General features: G+C 40.1%; 1 protein-coding gene across 2 annotated transcripts in view; it reads left to right on the top strand.

The window, feature by feature from the left end:
- The window catches only part of ZMPSTE24 (zinc metallopeptidase STE24), a 39,194-nt gene extending 22,197 nt beyond the window's left edge, over positions 1-16,997 (top strand). For both annotated transcript variants that reach the window (XM_029947841.1, XM_029947842.1), the window contains exons 8-10: positions 10,155-10,259; positions 13,139-13,282; positions 16,643-16,997. In XM_029947841.1, coding sequence (XP_029803701.1) covers positions 10,155-10,259; positions 13,139-13,282; positions 16,643-16,867 — 474 coding nt within the window. In that variant the 3' untranslated portion in view covers positions 16,868-16,997. The remainder of the gene's footprint in view (positions 1-10,154; positions 10,260-13,138; positions 13,283-16,642) is intronic.
- The last annotated feature ends 577 nt before the right edge of the window (positions 16,998-17,574 follow it).

The raw sequence follows: 17,574 nt of genomic DNA, 5'->3' as shown, positions 1-17,574 counted from the left end.
TTGTCTCCAGTCACCAGGAAAGTTATTGATTTGGGTAGAAGCCAAAGTTTGCTTTAGGAAGATTACAATTTGGTGGCAGCATATAGGATAGAGCAGATTGGAGGCAGAGAGACTTCTGGAGGTCTATTACATCAAGGAAGGCATAAAATAATGAGAGTCTGCATAGAGTGAGAGGTCAGAATAAGCTCAAGAGTCACAATAAAAAATGGATTTAAAGTACCTGGTGATTGCGCTTGTGGGGAGCAAAGGAAGTCAAAGATTGACTCAACACAGAGAAAGACAAATACCATATGATTTCACTCATATGTGGAATTTAACAAACAAAACAAACAAGCAAAGGGGAAGAAAGAGAGACCAACAAACTATAGGAAACAAACTGTTGGTTACCAAAGGGCAGGTACTGTGGGGATGGGAGAAATAGGTGAAGGAGGTTAAGAGCACACCAGTCATGATGAGCACTGAGTAATGTATAGAGTTGTTGAATCACTGTATTGTGCACCTCCAACTAATTATAACACCGTGTTAACTAAACTGGAATTAAAATAAAAAACTCAATAAAGAAAAAAAACAAAGATTGACTCAACACTCATTAACTGTAGTGCTTTCTAGTGCACGTGCCATGCTACTATTTTAGGTGGTATATCAGTATTTTAAATTTGAATAGCTATATCTTTATTAGTGTGTGTTTGAACAATGATAAAACTAGCATAGAGTGGGGCGCCTGGGTGGCTCAGTCGGTTAAGCTTCCCACTTTGGCTCAGGTGGTGATCTCACAGTTTGCGGGTTCTAGCCCTGTGTGAGGTTCTATGCTGACAGCTCAGAGCCTGGAGCCTGTCTTCAAATTCTGTATCTCTTTCTCTCTGCCCCTCCTCTGCTCTTGCTGTCTCTCTCTAAAATAAATATAACATTAAAAAAAATAAAAAAATAACTAGCATAGGTGATTTCATGAATATTGTCATTTAGGACAAGGCTAAATTTTACAAAGTAGATTGGTTTAGAAAAAGCTATTGAGTAATCACAAAGAGAGAACACAGATGTAGCAGAAGTTTAGGAAACGGTGGTTTGTTCAGGATCTGCTACCGGATGCCTACTGTGTACACTGGAGGGAGGGTGGCAGTTTAATCTGGATGAGGTGGAGAAAAGGAAGCATTTCATTTTCAACAGAAGTTTGAAGAAGAAAACGAAGTTATCTGAAATCCCTCCTCTCAGGGAGAGCTAGCACATCTTGATGAATGTTTCCATACTGGTTATTAAAATTTAAAAAGATGTCTAGTAAACTTGACTCTGGGATTTCACCCTTCAGGAGACAAATAGAATATTTGGAACAACCTGTCTCACAAGTAGTTTAAAAGGAAATGTAAACTATAGAGAAGCTGCCCTTTTGTAGAAGAAAGTATTTCCCAGCAAGTGCTAGGGTTATGTTAAGTCTTCTCCGTTAGTAAGAGTAAATAAATGGAAAGGGCACAGGCTACAGAAATGTGGGGTCAGGTTTTACCCGCTACTTACTAGTAGGATGATCTTAAGCAAGACATTTTTAATTTCTCAGCTTCCTCTTCCTTATCCCTAAAATGAAGATAATACTCTAAAATGAAGATAATCCTGCCCAGTTTGGTGGTGTTGGGATCAAATGAATCAGTTTATGAACCTTGTGAAAAAGAAAGTAAAAAAATGTATGGTGCTTCTTTTCTGTTCTGTTATGTGAAATTCGTGTATGAAGAAAAGAAAATTCAGTTTTATATAAGAATCTATCACAAGAAAACAAGAGTCTTTTAGTGGATCCTGTTTAAGCTCTTTTCATTCAGTGTCTTTGAATGCACTTCTAAATAGCTTCCTAGCAGTGTCTGGGTGGCTCAGTCGGTTAAGGGTCCTTCTCTTGATTTTGGCTCACGTCCGGATCTCCCCTTACGTGAGTTCAAGCCCCTTATCCAGCTCCACGCTGGCAGTGCGCGGCCTGCTTGGGATTCTCTGCCTCCCTCTCTCTCTGCCCCTACAGCACTTGTGCTATCTCTGTCTCTCTCAAATGAATGAACTTAAAAAAAAAAAAAAAAAAAAAACTTCCTAAACCAAGACCCAGAAACCTGTGCCATCTAGTAGAGAGCTGGTTGTCTAATGAAGGAATTCATAGTTCATACTGGAAAACTGGGAACTAGTAAAAACAGAAGCCTGAGAACCATGTTGCTTTATATAAAATGAGGGAAATGATAGCTGCCTTCTAGCAGTGGAGATTAATGAGCTGCCTCTAAAATGTCTGATCCATACATAGGCCATTAATGAGTGGGAGCTATTATCATTTTTTTATTAAATAAAACAGCCATATTTCTACTTATGAAAGCAACAGAAAACTTAGAAGACATGAATAATCTATCTGACCATAAACATCTTACTATATGTATTTCTATTCTTTATAAACTCATTCCCCCCATCTTTCTCCTCCTATTGGATATATAGATTATTCCCAATGTTTTGCTGTTAAAAATATTCTTGCAGTGAATGTCTTCATATGTGAATCTTAAGTCTTAATTTCCCCCTTAGAATAGATGTCTATTAATTGGTGCTTTAAATTATGATTTAATGGCCCTGAAATTGCAGGTGCACACATGTCTCTCTGTCTTCTAAAGAACTAGGCCAGTTTTCTCATAGCTCTTGCTGTGACCTAAATTCTAATACTTGAAAGGAAAAGAGATAGTAAATGTCAATACTGTCTTGCAAATCTCTTTATCCTCTTTCTCATGGACTCACTTTAAACGGACATCTCCTTAAAAAGGAGGAATTGGGGAAGGAGGGGAAAGGTGGAGAATATCTCCATTCCAGTAAATCTTGCTGCTTGTGCTCCCATTTGGTTGCATTTTTCTAAACTGTATAAAACAAAATCAACTCCACACTCATCTGGGTTTTTTGTGCCTCACCCTTTTAAGTATCTGGAGTTTATTTCAAAATGCTTGGCCTTTGTAGTAGGTTCTCCTACGTGAGGAGGGGTCCTGGGGAGCCGACAAGCAAGACACAACAACGTTTCCAAAGGCTGATGGCCAGTGGAAACAGCGACCTTCCCAAACCCCGCGAATGGGACCGTGAACAAGGGATGCTCCTCAATGGAAGCGTGTACAGTCCTGGAGAGACGGCACTATGAACATCCCCGAAAGAGATGGAGGCTAATGGCAAACTTTATTAGGAACAGCATCTTATTTTATACCCTTCTTAGAGCATAGTAAATGTTTAGTCAGCAGTAAATGTTTGACCAGAACAATAGATACAGATACAGAAAGGACAGAACAGGAGCAGCTTGCAACTGGGTATGGGTATATCTCTGGTGCCGCAGCTTCTTGACGCACTTGGCTGATGACCAGGAAGGCTCTGTCTTGCACGTTCTCCTGGGACTTCATCAAGTCCCATGTTCCCAGCGTTCTGGGAACAAAAGTCCTAAGAGGGAACAAAAGTCTGAAGAGGATGTTTCATACACAGGACAGTGCTGAGGACAGAGGTCCAGTGCTGAAAATTGAGGTCCCATAAGGACAGTTCATCCTATTTCCCGACAATTTCCCCTTTTTATTTTATGGAAGGAAGGTGGCATAGTGCAATCATCTACTGAGGCCTAATAATTTCTATACATTGGGCAAGACAAACAGCATCATAAGAAGTTTTCTCTCAAAATACCCCATGGCCAAATCAAGACTAATGTATCTGTGGAATAAGTCCAGTCATACCAACCCAATTATTTACATAAGCTCAACAAGAATAGCGAGTGCCCATGAGGATTGTTTAAAATCAGCTTTGCTGGGATCCTTCTCAAGGAAACTCCAGGTTGAATTCTTAGCAGTAGCCTCTCTGGGCCTGAAGCCAAGCCAAGCGCTTTTCAGATAGGCCTCCAATACCTGATGAATTGGGCAAATCCTCTTTATGAGGTTTCCAAAATATGTTGAGGTTCCTATACCTGCCGCGAAGTGACCTTCTTTACTCACCTGGAGAGGCTGCTGGGAACTCTGTAAGCAAGGTATCAGGCCAACACTTTCAAGAGGCTTTATGGCTCCATATTTCATAAAGTCACCCTTAGTTGCTTAATTCTAAAATATGACATTCCAGTCAAAGCCTTAGTAAAATAACTAGTAATACAAATGAACAGACTCTTATTGGACCCATGCAAACAACTATAATTGCGATGAAAGGAATACTCATTGAGAGTTTTTGAATGTTAGAGGGTTTAGGTAGAGAGAAAAGATAAATGCCTCAGTTTACAAATCCTTTGTTATTTTCTGCACCATAAAGGTAACATAGTGGTTAAATGTTGGGGGGTCGGCCGCTCTCGGAGACGGCACCAGAGACTGTGTTATCCTATAATAAACAAGCACAACATTATGAGCAAGGCAGTGCTTGAACTACCTAAGGAATGCATTAAACTTTGCCACCCTCCTCTGGGGTCCAAACCCTGAAGGCCCTTTACCAGTTTAGAAATTGATTTATTATAAGGGGCGTCCTATTTCCCAATAGGCCTTCACTTTCTAGGATATAAGTTCTCTAATTGTTGCAGGATACTGTGTGTGTCAGTAGGTCAAGCTATTTAGTATTTGGTTCACATCTTTATATCTTTGTGATATTTTATTTGCTTGGTGGTTCAGTTATTGAGAGAAGTATCTTAACATCCTCTATTATGATAGATTGGTCAGAATTAATGTGTTCCAAGGAAATAGTATTAGATACATATAAATTTAGAATTAATGCATCCTCCTGGTAAATTGATCCTTTGGCCAGTTCTGTGGTGACCTTCTTTAATAATGCCTTTAATTTGCCTTTTTTTTTAATTTTATTTTTTAAATTTTATTTTTAAGTCATCTCTACACCCAACATGGGGCTCAGACTCACCACTTTGAGATCAAGAGTGTCGTGTTCCACCTACTGAGCCATCCAGGCTCCCTTTAAGTTGCCTTTTAAGTTGATTTTGTCTGATGTTAATACAGCTACACCAGTTTTCTTTTGGTTAATGTTTGCTAGATATCATCTGTTTTTAAAAAAATTTTTTTTTGAGCTAAAACACCGTTTCTACCATTTTTGAATGTATAATTCAGTGGGTTTTTTTTTATCATGTTGTGCAGTGAACCCCCACTATCTCAACCACCCTTTTACTTGTCACCTTAGCATCCTGTCTTAGATGCCTTACACATAGCATGTAGGTAGATTTTGTTATGATTGAGAGTCACTGTTTTTTTTTTTTACCAGCTTAATTTATTTATATATATTGTGATTACTGATATATTTGGAATTATTTCTGCCATATTATTTTATGCCTTTTTCTTCGGTCCTTTCCACATCCCCACCCCACCCCTGAGCATACACATGTACATCTTTGTGCTTTTTTATCTTTTTAACCGAAAAGCATGCTCACTTCTTTTTATTTATTTATTTTTTTCTTTTTGAGAGAGAGACACGCACACACAACATGAGCAGGGAAGGGTCAGAGAGAGAGAGCGGGAAACACAGAATCGGAAGACAGGCTCCAAGCTCTGAGCTAGCTGTCAGCACAGAGCCTGAGGCAGGGCTTGAACCCACAAACCGTAAGATCATGACCTGAGCTGAAGTCGGATGCTTAACCGACTGAGCCACCCAGGCACCCCTTCATGCTTTTTTTTAAACAACTGAGAGTTTTAAAAAAATTCTGTTTGAGTTGTTACTCAAGTTGGAAGGTTCTTGTATGATTGTGCTTTCAGTGACTAGTATTAAAAATTAGGATTTCCCATATAACTTAAAATCTTAAAATGTATAGTATCTTCATGGCTTCCTGAACAATCTGGGGACCATACACACTCTGATCCAATTCTTCCTGTGATCTTGTGTTTTATTTTATTTTATTTTTATCCTCTAAATTACCTTTGTTATTATTATTTCATACAGTCATTTTTTTAGATTTACCCATACACTTACCTTTTTCTTTGCTTACCATTCCTTATTCATCTTATACCTTCCTTTCAGAAATAACTACCCTTTTTCCAAAGTATATATCTTAGCAACTTCTTTCTTTTCCTTCCTTCCTTCCTTCCTTCCTTCCTTCCTTCCTTCCTTCCTTCCTTCCTTCCTTCCTTTCTTTGTTTCTTTCTTCTTTCTTTCGTTCTTTCAACGCTTATTATTATTTTTGAGAGAGAGAGAGACAGAGGGCAAGCAGGGGAGGGGCAGAGAGATAGGGAAACACAAGCAGAAGCAGACTCCAGGCTCTGAGCTGTCAGCACAGAGCTCTATGTGGGGCTCGAACTCACAGACCGGGAGATCATAACCTGAGCTGAAGTCGGACGCTTAATCAACTGAGCCACCCAGGCGCCCCTTGTCTTAGCAATTTCTTAGGTAATTTTTGGATTTTATTTTTATTTCATTCTCATGCTTGGTTGTCTTAAGACTATGGTGTTTTTGTTCTTTTTTAAAGTTTATCTAAGAGAAACAGAAAATGTGAGTAGGGGAGAGAGAATCCTAAGTAACCCCGGAGATCATGACCTAAGCCAGAATCAAGAGTTGGATGCTCAACCGGGAAACCTGACTATCTTACTGAGCTATTTATCTTAGCACTTTAAAGATGCCGTTCCATTGTGCTGTGGCTTGCTATTGCTTCTGTTGAAAAAGTCTACTCTGAGCCTTTTGTCATTTCTTTATAGTTTTTTCTAGTGGTTCTTAAAAGATTTCTCTTTGCTTTTCATGTTCTGTAGGTATGGACTTCTTTCTCTCAGTCCTACTTGGGATATATTGTGATTCCTAAATCTAACAACTTAGATCTTTCCTGAAGTTTTGAAAATTCTTGGCCAATTGTATCTGTGAGCATTGCCTCTCCCATTCTCTCCAGTCTGTCTTTCTGCAATTCCAATTAGATGAATGTTACACTGTCTCATTCTGTCTTCCACAAGGGGTGACCACTTATATTTTCCCTCTTTGTCTCTACATTCTAGTTCACTGGATTCCTTTCCCTAGATATATTTAATCTATTGTTTAGCCAGCCCATTGTGTTTCAGTTTTAAAACTCGATTTGTTTCTTTTTCAAACTAATTTAGTTGCTTGGGGAATTCTCTAGTTCCTTCCTCATGTTTTTCGATCTCTTCTTTGTGTAAAGCATGCTTTTTTTTTTCCTTTTCTCTCCTCCTCCTCCTCCTCCTCCTCCTCCTCCTCCTCCTCCTCCTCCTCCTCCCCTTCCCCCTCCTCCTCCCCTTCCCCCTCCCCCTCCCCCTCCTCATGTGTGTGTGTGTGTGGGGGGGGTATAGTTCCATAATCTGAAGTTTTATGGAGCTGCTGGTGCTCTGTATTGTTTCTGCTAATTTACTCATTGTTCCATTGTCTAGTTCTAAAGTTTTTAGTAATTTTTATGGTGAGCCCATAATGCATCACTGGTATTAATCTTTAGGAATCCTGAGGGGTCTGGTTCAATAGAGGATTTGTATTTGCTTTGGTCATCTGTCCCCAGTGCTACTAAACCAGAAGTACTTTAATCTGTCAGCTTAGGATTTTTCTGTAAACTCTATAACTTTAACCATATTATATAGATAGTGATTTTGAATTTTATTTTATTTTTTAATTTTTTGTGTCTTTATTTTATTTTGAGAGAAAGAGAGAGTGAGTGGGGGAGGGGCAGAGAGATAGGGAGACAAAGAATCTGAAGCAGGCTCCAGGCTCAGAGCTGTCAGCACAGAGCCCAATGCAGGACTCGAACCCATGGACTGTGAGATCATGACCTGAGCCGAAGTCGGATGCTTAACTGATTGATTGAGCTACCCAGGCGCCCCATGATTTTGAATTTTAATAAGAACTTTTTTTTTCCACTTTAGATGAGACTTGACTCAATTGGGTTATTTTGCCAGTGTATTTTTTTTCTAGCTCACTCTTTGATTCAGAGTCTAGCCCTTCATGGATTTGTGCAAAGGATCTCAATTTTCCACCTTTGGCTTTTCCTTTCTTTCTGATGAACTAAACTATGTATCTGAAAGGATATTTATAACTTACTAAGTATTTTTAGATGTCTGCAAGTTTTTCAGACTTTCTAGTTAGTAACATTGCCAGGTGCAGGTGTCTAAAGGTGTGTATATGTTTGTGTTGTTGAGTGAATGTGTGTGCACATGTGTGAATATGTATGATTAAATTGTTCATTGTATCTTGGCACTATTTGCGTTGAATCTGGGAAGTTTATGAACAGAATTTTATTTGGATTAGTAAACATTATATATCATCATCTATATGACCGCCTGCCATTTATGTTTATTTTGTAATATTGTAATAATATGCAAATGATTGTATATATGTCAGCTAAGGTTATTTTATTTGATTGATGAATATTAAATAATTTACTTTTACATTCATAGTTTGTAAAAGTTGAAAGTACAGGTCTCTGGCATCAAACTACTTAGCTTTAAATTCCAGACTTTGGCTTTGTGGTCAGAGGAAAATTAGTTAATGTCTCTGTGCCCAAACTTTCTCATCTAGAAAGTGGTAATAATAAGAATACTTTTGTCATATGGTGGTTTTGATGTATAAATGAGATATTTAAGTATTCAGCACAGAGAGCCTATGTATGTAGTCACTGTTTAATAAATGTTAGCAATTTTTGTATTTTTTAAAAGTCTTTCCTGGCCCAGTCTTCATATGTGCTGAAGGGAAAAAATGAAAGTATTTTCCTTTCGTAATTTCTATTTCATCCATACTGCTTTTTTCATCAGGATCCAGTGTTCTATATTGACAGTTCCCCTCATATACCTGGTAATTCTTGGATGTCTAGTCCTTAGTAAGAGAATGGGGACTGAAAACTTGACTGGAATCTCTGAGCCTGTAGCTAAGGCTTGTCCACTTTGAGCTTTGGTGTAGTGTGACCTGGGCGGGCTTCTGGTTGGAGAACACTTGGGTGTTAGCATCCTCAGGTCTTTCCTGGAAGAGTGGTCCAAGTTCCCAGGCAGGACTCATCTGATCTCCCCGGGGGGTAGTGTTCTGAGAGCCCAGTGTGAGGAGAGAGTCCTCGGTATTGAGCATACCCTACCAATAGCTAACCAGACACATATTCTGTGTCTGCAGACTATGCTCGTGTACCCTGGCCCTCCACGATGCCCACCCTCCAGTTGAAAGGTCCTCTTCTTTTACCCTGTCCGGAGAGAATAAATGTTCAGGCCCCTGCCAGGGCAAGGGGCAGTTGCCTTTTTGTATAGAGTTGGAGAAGGAATCTGTAGCTTTAACCAGTTCTGAAACCACTCACTCAATTCTTATTTTAGCTGCCTTCCCCTTTTCCCCAGTTCCAGAAGTGCCTAGTGCTGTTAGTTCCCAAGCCCTTTGAAGACTGATGTAAATCAGTCTGCTTCTGCCTGCTGCTGCTGGCTGGTGCTTTCTCCAGTCTGCTGAGTCCATTATCACTTGTCCATCTGCTTTCCTGGTTCTAGAATGTTGCTGTTGTCATCCCTCCTTCTTTCCCCTTGCTTATAGGCTTTCATCTTAAAAACCTCTTGATTATAGTTTTATTGAGAATTTTGTTCTTTCTGCCATCTTAACTTGGAAGTCTCGATTTTTTTAAATGGCAATTCATGCTGTATTTGTGATCATAAGTGATATGTGCTTATTTGTAGGTAATTTGAAAAATAGGAAAGAGATAAGCAAGTTACACATCACAATAATTTTTATCCTATAGGAAAAACTACTGTTAACGTTTGATATACATCATTTGTTTTCTGTGTTGTGCATTTTTATATGCACATTCACATTTCATCATTGGGATCATTGTTTTTAGCTTTGTATCATGCTTTCTTCACCTAGTAAACCATTTTCCCACGTCAGAACATAATTTTTGAAACATTTCTAATGGGCTTATAATATAGCTGTCATATAACTTTGTCATGATTTATTTAAATGTTATTCTACTGATAAAGATTTCTATCTTTAACGCTTGTTTTCGTTTGTTTTTTTTTTTAATCTAAATTAGGCTATAAGCTTCATGAAGTCAGGGAATGTCTATCTTGTTCATGATTCTTTCTCCAGTGGTTACCCAACGTCTACCATGAGTGATTCAGAGAATGTTTTGTTAAGCGAATGAACAGTTTTGCACAAAAGTCTGATTTTTTTTTTTTAATTAGAATCTAAGAAGGGCTCTTACTGGGTTGAAAGGTATAAACTTTGTGAAGGTTGTTAATAATTTATTTGCAATGTTCTCTTTGATTTAGAATAAGAAACAAGGATGTAAAAATGAGGAAGTGCTTGCTGTACTAGGCCACGAACTGGGGCACTGGAAGTTGGGACACACAGTCAAAAATATCATTATCAGCCAGGTAAGTTGGGAGTGACTGTTCTCTTTTTATGGCAAAGTGGTCAGAGGAGAAATATGGCGGGCAGGAGAGGTGGTCCAGTCCAACCTAGTAGAGAGATTAAGACAGACTCTGTAGCCAGGATATTTGGCTTCATATCACGGCTCTCTGACTCCATACCTGCGCCCTCAGACAAGTTCCTTAACCTCTCCCCTTTCATCCCTTGTTGAACGATAATACTTCCTAGGACTGATGTAAGAATTCAGTGAGTTAATACATGTAAAGAGAAAGGAGTTGGGGGCGCCTGGGTGTCTCAGTCGGTTAAGCGTCCGGCTTCAGCTCAGGTCATGATCTCACAGTTGGTGGGTTCAAGCCCTGTGTCGGGCTCTGTGCTGACAGGTCAGAGCCTAGAGCCTACTTCAGATTCTGTGTCTTCCCCTCTCTCTGCCCCTCCCCTGCTCATGCTGTCTCTCTCTCTCTCTCACAAAAATAAATAAATAAAACAAAACAAAAAAGAGTATGGAGCAGTATGTGGAATGTGGTAAGGACTATGTCAGTGTTTATCATTACCACCACCATCACTACCTCCAGAGTCACTCAGCTGTAGGAAATATGAAGATCAAATAGCATGAGCCTTGATAAGCTGGACATTAAAATGACTTTTTTGTAAACTTTGTTTCTGATTTAAATGTCATTATACATCTATTGAAAAGAAATTGGAAAATGTAATAAATATAAAGAAGAAAATAATGATTCCTAGAACATTCCTCCTCTGAGACCTAAATCAACTCTCTAAACCAACAGTTACCGCAGTTGTCAGGCTCCAGGTGAAATGGCACTGTATCTTGTTAACTGGTTTTGAGCAGATGCAGCTTTAACTGAGTCTAAAGTAGGTCTTTGTACCTTTCTAAAGGCCCCCTGGTTCTGGGGGACAGCTTCTGCATGAGGGGATTTGGAAGCCCCTCTAGTCCCTTCCTATTGCCTTGCATCTTTCAGCAGAAGATGAGTTCCTTGGCTTGAGGCTAGGTGTACGGACACATGGCAGTGGATAAGAAGATAAGTACAAATCCAAGTTCAAAGTATTCAGTCTAAAGAGGAAAATCACTGCTGCTTTCATGAAGAGAGGGGTCCAAAGGAATTAGACCACCCTGAGGTGGTGGGCTGCTCCCTGAGGTGTGGTACCTGATCTGGGTGGGGTTGACTGTCCTTTCTAATAGATTGGGCACTCATCAAAAGCCACTGGGAGGATGTGTGGGTTGTTGACTAATGCACTGACTCCATTTCTTGCACCTTGGTCACTTAGTTCAAGAGCCCCTTGACCAAGTCCTAGAGTGTCTAGGGAAAGAGGCTGACTCATCCCCAGAGCAGGCATCTTCTCCACCTTATCGACAGCCTCCTTTACCGTGGACTCTTGGTGATCATTCACATTGGACCAACGTATCACCATACTCTGGGCTTTTTGGAAGTGTTCCCACATACCCCTTATCCAGATCTTCTTTTAGCCATCCTTGAGTTTGTTCCGAGGCCCTGATTATCCAGCCAAACTGTTATTTACCCACTGCCAATGATTGTATATCCTCAGCTCAGGCCTTCTCTCCTTCCACACTGAGCGGGCGGTGAGGTATACTACCTAAAGTTTCCTTCCCCGAGAGTATTTCTTCCCTTCGCCACAGTCTTCCAGGACTGGCCCTGAGAGGTTCAGCATCGCCACAGCAGTCCACTCTCAGCTCGTGCCAGCAGATTGTGTTAAGTGATTTGTAAAATGGGCTCAGGTTTTTCCTCCTCAATTAAATGATTATAGGGAGCTCCCAGTGAGTAAGGGTTGACTGAGAGATGGCAGGGGGCAGGGGTTGGCAAGTACTAGGAGTATGAGCCACCTGCTCTTTTAACTTCTGCCTTCATGACATCCTTCATTCCCACTAGCATTGTAGCATCTATGCCACTTAGGCGTTGGAGTGCTTCAGGGCGTTCCAGTTTCCTGGCCAGGTGGACCAGCATAGTGTCCAGTGCAGGAGAGGCAGCCGAGACTGCAGGGTCCTGGTGTCCCATGGTCAGGAATCAGTCTCTAGTAGGGCACAGCAGCACACTCAAAGTTATTTTTCAGAAGGACAGTAATTACTTGAAAAAAGTATGCATAACTCATAATTCTAGGAGCTTGTCATGTGGATCCATGGAGTTACAGGGGCTGAATGGTGAGCTGTTTGCACTGATTTCATCCTGGGGCTGCGAGCCTTATGCTGAGCCCCACTCTAGGCTGGTAGCTTTTGAGTTCCCTGGCAAATGGTTTGGAGCAGCACACTCAAATAGGGTACCTATGGTCTCCCAAGATCCTGACCTGCCAAGGAAAAGAACGGGATTTGTTCTCCAGCCTCACTCCAGTATCCCTTTACTCATATTTTGGTACAGACTTGTGACTCTTTTTCTCTCATTTATTGTTAAAGACACATCACTTTTTTCTTGGACCCAACTGCTCAGTACAGCTCTGGCGGTCCTAAAGAGTATTCAAGGGAAGCTTGTTTCTTGGAGCTTCCACATCAAGGTCAGGTGGAAGGTCTTGTATCTGATTACAATTTAATACAAACAAAGCCAGAATCTATTCTAGCCCTTTAACTTTTTACAGAAAGAAAATATTCCATTGCTATTGGCCACTTTAAACCCTCAGTCATTGGAGGCTGCATTTAAGCCTGTCCTTCTAAAAAACTATACAGCTTATACATCTGGGGAAATTTTATTTTTCTTTCTAGAATAAAACTATAAAATTACCTAAATAACTTTTTTCTCTGATTACACTGACACTATTATCAAAACCACACTATGATCTGATTCTAGTTTTTTTGGTGCTTCTGATCCCACAGTGAAATAAATCACCTTAGTAATAACAGATTTTGTGTCTTTCTTTCTAGATGAATTCCTTCCTGTGTTTCTTCTTGTTTGCTGTATTAATTGGTCGAAAGGAGCTTTTTTCTGCATTTGGTTTCTACAACAGCCAACCGACTCTAATTGGATTATTGATCATCTTCCAGTTTATTTTTTCACCTTACAATGAGGTAATATATAATGATTACAATTATCTTACATCTGCCTGTGTATTTCAAATCTAGAACCTTTAGGATAGTGAAAAAAGAAATAAACTAGTTTTAACAAGTCGATAAAACAGAACCTTTTAGTCCCTTGATTTACTAGAAGGAAGTAGCAGAAAAACCCAGATGAACAAATGCTTGCATGCTGCTAACAGGGAAATAGTCGAGGACTAGAATTCCGTGGTGAAAACCTGGGTCTAACGCACCTCAGAGACGCGGCAGGTAGAGATTAACTAGTAGAATACCTTGTCCTAGATCACATTTCACCAGTGTTCGGCTGAAGGTCTTGTGTGTGAGGGGACGAAACAGTGAGAGTTGAGTGCCTGAATGGCTGGATAAGGGAGGCTGTAACCCATGTTCCCTGATCCTGTTCTAAGCCCACTCCCCACTCGCTTCAGAGTAGCCTGAGGGTACCCCCGCAGGCCCTGGAAGGCGAAACTGGGTGTGTTATGGTCAGTGAGGCTAAAGAACCACTGCTCAGACTGCTCAGTAGGGGGGGCTCCATACAGGTGATAAGAAGACTGTATAGTAACAAATCTTATGACGGCCACATGTCATGATAGTTGATAAGTTAAGCCAAGACATAATATTGGGGATTTTTGAGTGACCTCCACTCACAAAAATTCTTTCTTTGAGCCAGGTTGTAGAATTAAGATTTTTAGATAAACTAAATGAATTCTATTTCTCCATTAAAAAGGGGGAGGCGGTTCGCAAGAGAAATAGGAATAGATCATATTTGCATAGCGTTGTCCACATAAACCAACAAAGTTTTCCAGAGCACTGAGATTTGTTACCTTTAAATTCTTTTTTATTTTAACTGAGAATATTTATAAAATGCCTTATGCAGTTTGTTAGTGCTTAAAGAGGTTAAAGACTTTTTTTTTTTTTTAAGATTTTACTTTTAAGTGATCTCCACACCCAGGGTGGGGCTTGAATTCACAACTCTGAGATCAAGAGTCCCATGCTTCACCAAGAGCCAACCAGGCACCTCTAGAGAACTCTTTAATGATCTTGCCGTTCCTGTCTTCCGTTCACAGTTCAGGGGTGCCTTAGGGACACTGGGCTGTGTATACTCAGCGACTCCCACTACTCAGCTTCTTAAGCAGTTGTGCTATTTATATTTATTTAACGAATTTTTTGTTTCTTCCCTCACTGTCAGGCTGATAATCCTTACTACTGTCAGTGTGAGTTTCCTGTGCCTCATTATCCCTTCCTAGTTTATATCTGTAACCTACCCTAGACGGGGAAATCAGATCATCCAACTCATTAGGTAGCAGTTACCAGATTCTGACTGATTTGAAGGGTCTTAATCTAAGTACAAGCATGCACGGTGTTAGTGGTTATTCTTTGCCGCAGCTAATTTGGCTGCTCAGAGATTTTTGTGTTGCTTGTTTGCTTTCTTATATTGAGTGGTTGAGTTCACTTCAAAAACCACTAAATAAATGTGGGGTATTAGAGTAATTTCAAATGTGATTAATCTGCAGAGATATTAACAACTGTTTAAAAAATCTTGAGAAGCCCAGGAGATTTGTTTCAAAAGAACTAGATATTTAAGCAAAAAGACTTACGTTTAATGTCAGCATTTAAGAGGACATGATAGGATGGGGTCCCTGGGTGGCTCTGTCGGTTAAGCATCCGACTTCGGCTCGGTTCATGATCTCACAGTTTGCAGGTTCAAGCCCCTTGTCAGACTCTGAGCTGTCAGCACAGAGCCTGGATCCTGCTTTGGATTCTGTGTCTCCCTCTCTCTCTGCCCCTCCCCTACTTGTGTTCTGTCTCTTTCAAAGATAAATAAACATATAAAAAAATGAAAAATAAAGTAAAATTTAAAAAGAGGGCATGATAGGAAAGAGCCATTTTCCTAGGAAAGATGGGGAAATTACCCTTAATATGAAGAAGAGTTTGGCAATGTACAGCAGAGGTGGCAGGTGCAGGAATGCTTTGCTTGGGACACTTAAAATCAGGAGAAAGATCGATAGATAGCTTGACAGGAACAACTTAATGACTGTCCTAAAAAATCTATTCAAAATTTGGAGAGAAATTTCAGGCAGAATTCAGGTATTAGCTGTGAATATATCTAAGAAGCTATTAGGAACTCCCAGATTTCATTTTGAAACTCTATTTGCTAGTCGCTGTGAGAGGTACAAATGAGAAACTTTTTAAATTATTTTTTGTCTTAATGCTGAAGTATGAAGAACTAGTACTCATGTCATTCAACCTGAAGTACTCCATTATGCAAAGAAATTATTTTTCCCTCAGAAATGTATATTTTCAAATGAAATGTGTTCCTTTGTAACAGTCCATTCGGAGACCAGATATTTATTCTGGCAATGCTGCCATACCTCAGAACCCTTTAGAAGTTCAATTTTGAGGTGGTAGGCTATAGCCTCTTACGTGGAATTAGTGAGCAAGAATTTTCTTTTTTAAGTTTTTTAAAATGTCTTTTTTTTTGAGAGAGAGAGACAGGATCTGAAGTGGGCTCTGTGCTGACAGCAGAAGCCTGATGTGGGGGCTCAAACTCACAAACTATGAGATTATGACCTGAGCCGAAGTTGGATGCTTAACTGACTGAGCCACCCAGGCACCCCAAGAATATGTATGTATTTTTTAATGCTTATTTATTTTTGAGAGAGAGAGACAGAGCACGAGTCGGGGAGGGGCATAGAGAGAGGGAGACAGAATCCAAAGCAGGCTCCAGACTCCGAGCTGTCAGCACAGAGAGCCTGACATGGGGCTCGAACTCACAAACCACGAGATCATGACCTGAGCTGAAGTCAGATGCTTTAACCGATTGAGCCACCCAGGTGACCCCAAGAATATATTTTAATAGAGAAGGAAAGGGTCTGAATGGAAATCTCCACCGCTTAACTCTGACCTGAAGGGAGGTGGTGTGTGTGGGCTATGGAAGTACCAAGAATCTCAGCACTGCCACCTTCTAGCTGTGTGACTTCCACCAAGTCATTTCACCTCTCTGAACATGACCTTCCTCATCTGTGAAACAGCAGTAAGACTCATTACAATGTAGGATTGTTGGAATATGTAAAGTGCCTACATCAGTGGTTGGCACATGGCAGATTCTTAAAACTTGGTAATTTTTTTTGGTAATAACATTGATTTGGATATATATCTGTTTCTGGTCTGTTTGCCTGGGGAAGAAGTTTCAGTTTATGATAATTCCCCACCTTAGGTTCCCTGAATACCAGTGATCCTCCTTTGGGCCTGCTGTTACTCTCATCCTGAGCTGAACTCCCCCTGCAGGCCTTGCTGGTGCAGGTCCGTGGCCACAGAGGTGGGCGGTGGTCAAACCCCTTCTCTTTACTTTTTCAGGTTCTCTCCTTCTGCCTAACAGTCCTAAGCCGCAGGTTTGAGTTTCAAGCCGATGCATTTGCCAAGAAACTTGGGAAAGCTAAAGACTTATATTCTGCTTTAATCAAACTAAACAAGGATAACTTGGGATTCCCTGTCTCGGACTGGCTGTTTTCAATGTGGCATTATTCTCACCCTCCACTCCTGGAGAGGCTTCAAGCTTTGGAAAATTCAAAACAAGACTGAGGTGCCCAAGGGCCGCGACTCGAAGACATTTCCGATTATTTCTGTCCTGGCAGCATGTTCCAGCTCTTGATGTTTTTAAACCTTTTTTTTTTTTAAAGAAAAAATATTAAGTACAGAAAAACATTTAATATCTCATTTCAAAAATGATTTAAATAATCCATTTCTTAAAGAAAACACTGGATGAAATTTTGAGGCTTAATGTTTTTAAAGGCATGGTTTTATCTCTAGCATTTAATTTTACCATCAACTTTTAAAATTATTTGAGAAAATACAGAACTGGTTTTACTTACACACTTATATGGAATGTGCATATAAGGTGTTTGGGGGCCTGTGTTTTAAAAGGGGTGCACCACCCCGAGTCCTCTCCGAGGGACTGAGGCAGTGGTCCCAAACCACTGTGCTTGGACCTGAGCTGAGATTTGTTTTTACTTCCATGATCTTGTGATCTAACCTGGTCAATCAGTGTTTTAAATGAGGAAGAAGGATAATAGTTCGTAAGGCTGATGTGATTTAAATGAAACCAATTAGAAATATGTTCTGTCCTACCAAATGTCTCTGTTCCCTCTCTTGTTTCACACCAATCAAGAGCTTCTAAATAGTGCTTTGAAATTAGAAATTATGTTTAGAAGGTTTTCAATCACTGGGTTTTGTTTTTGTTTTTAGGAAAATCTCCGTCTTTATCTTTCTACCTGGCGGATGTGATGTCA

Source organism: Suricata suricatta, chromosome 8 (genome assembly GCF_006229205.1).
Source record: "Suricata suricatta isolate VVHF042 chromosome 8, meerkat_22Aug2017_6uvM2_HiC, whole genome shotgun sequence".
Taxonomy (NCBI): Eukaryota; Metazoa; Chordata; class Mammalia; order Carnivora; family Herpestidae; genus Suricata; species Suricata suricatta.
This window is presented reverse-complemented; position numbering and strand designations above follow the sequence as displayed.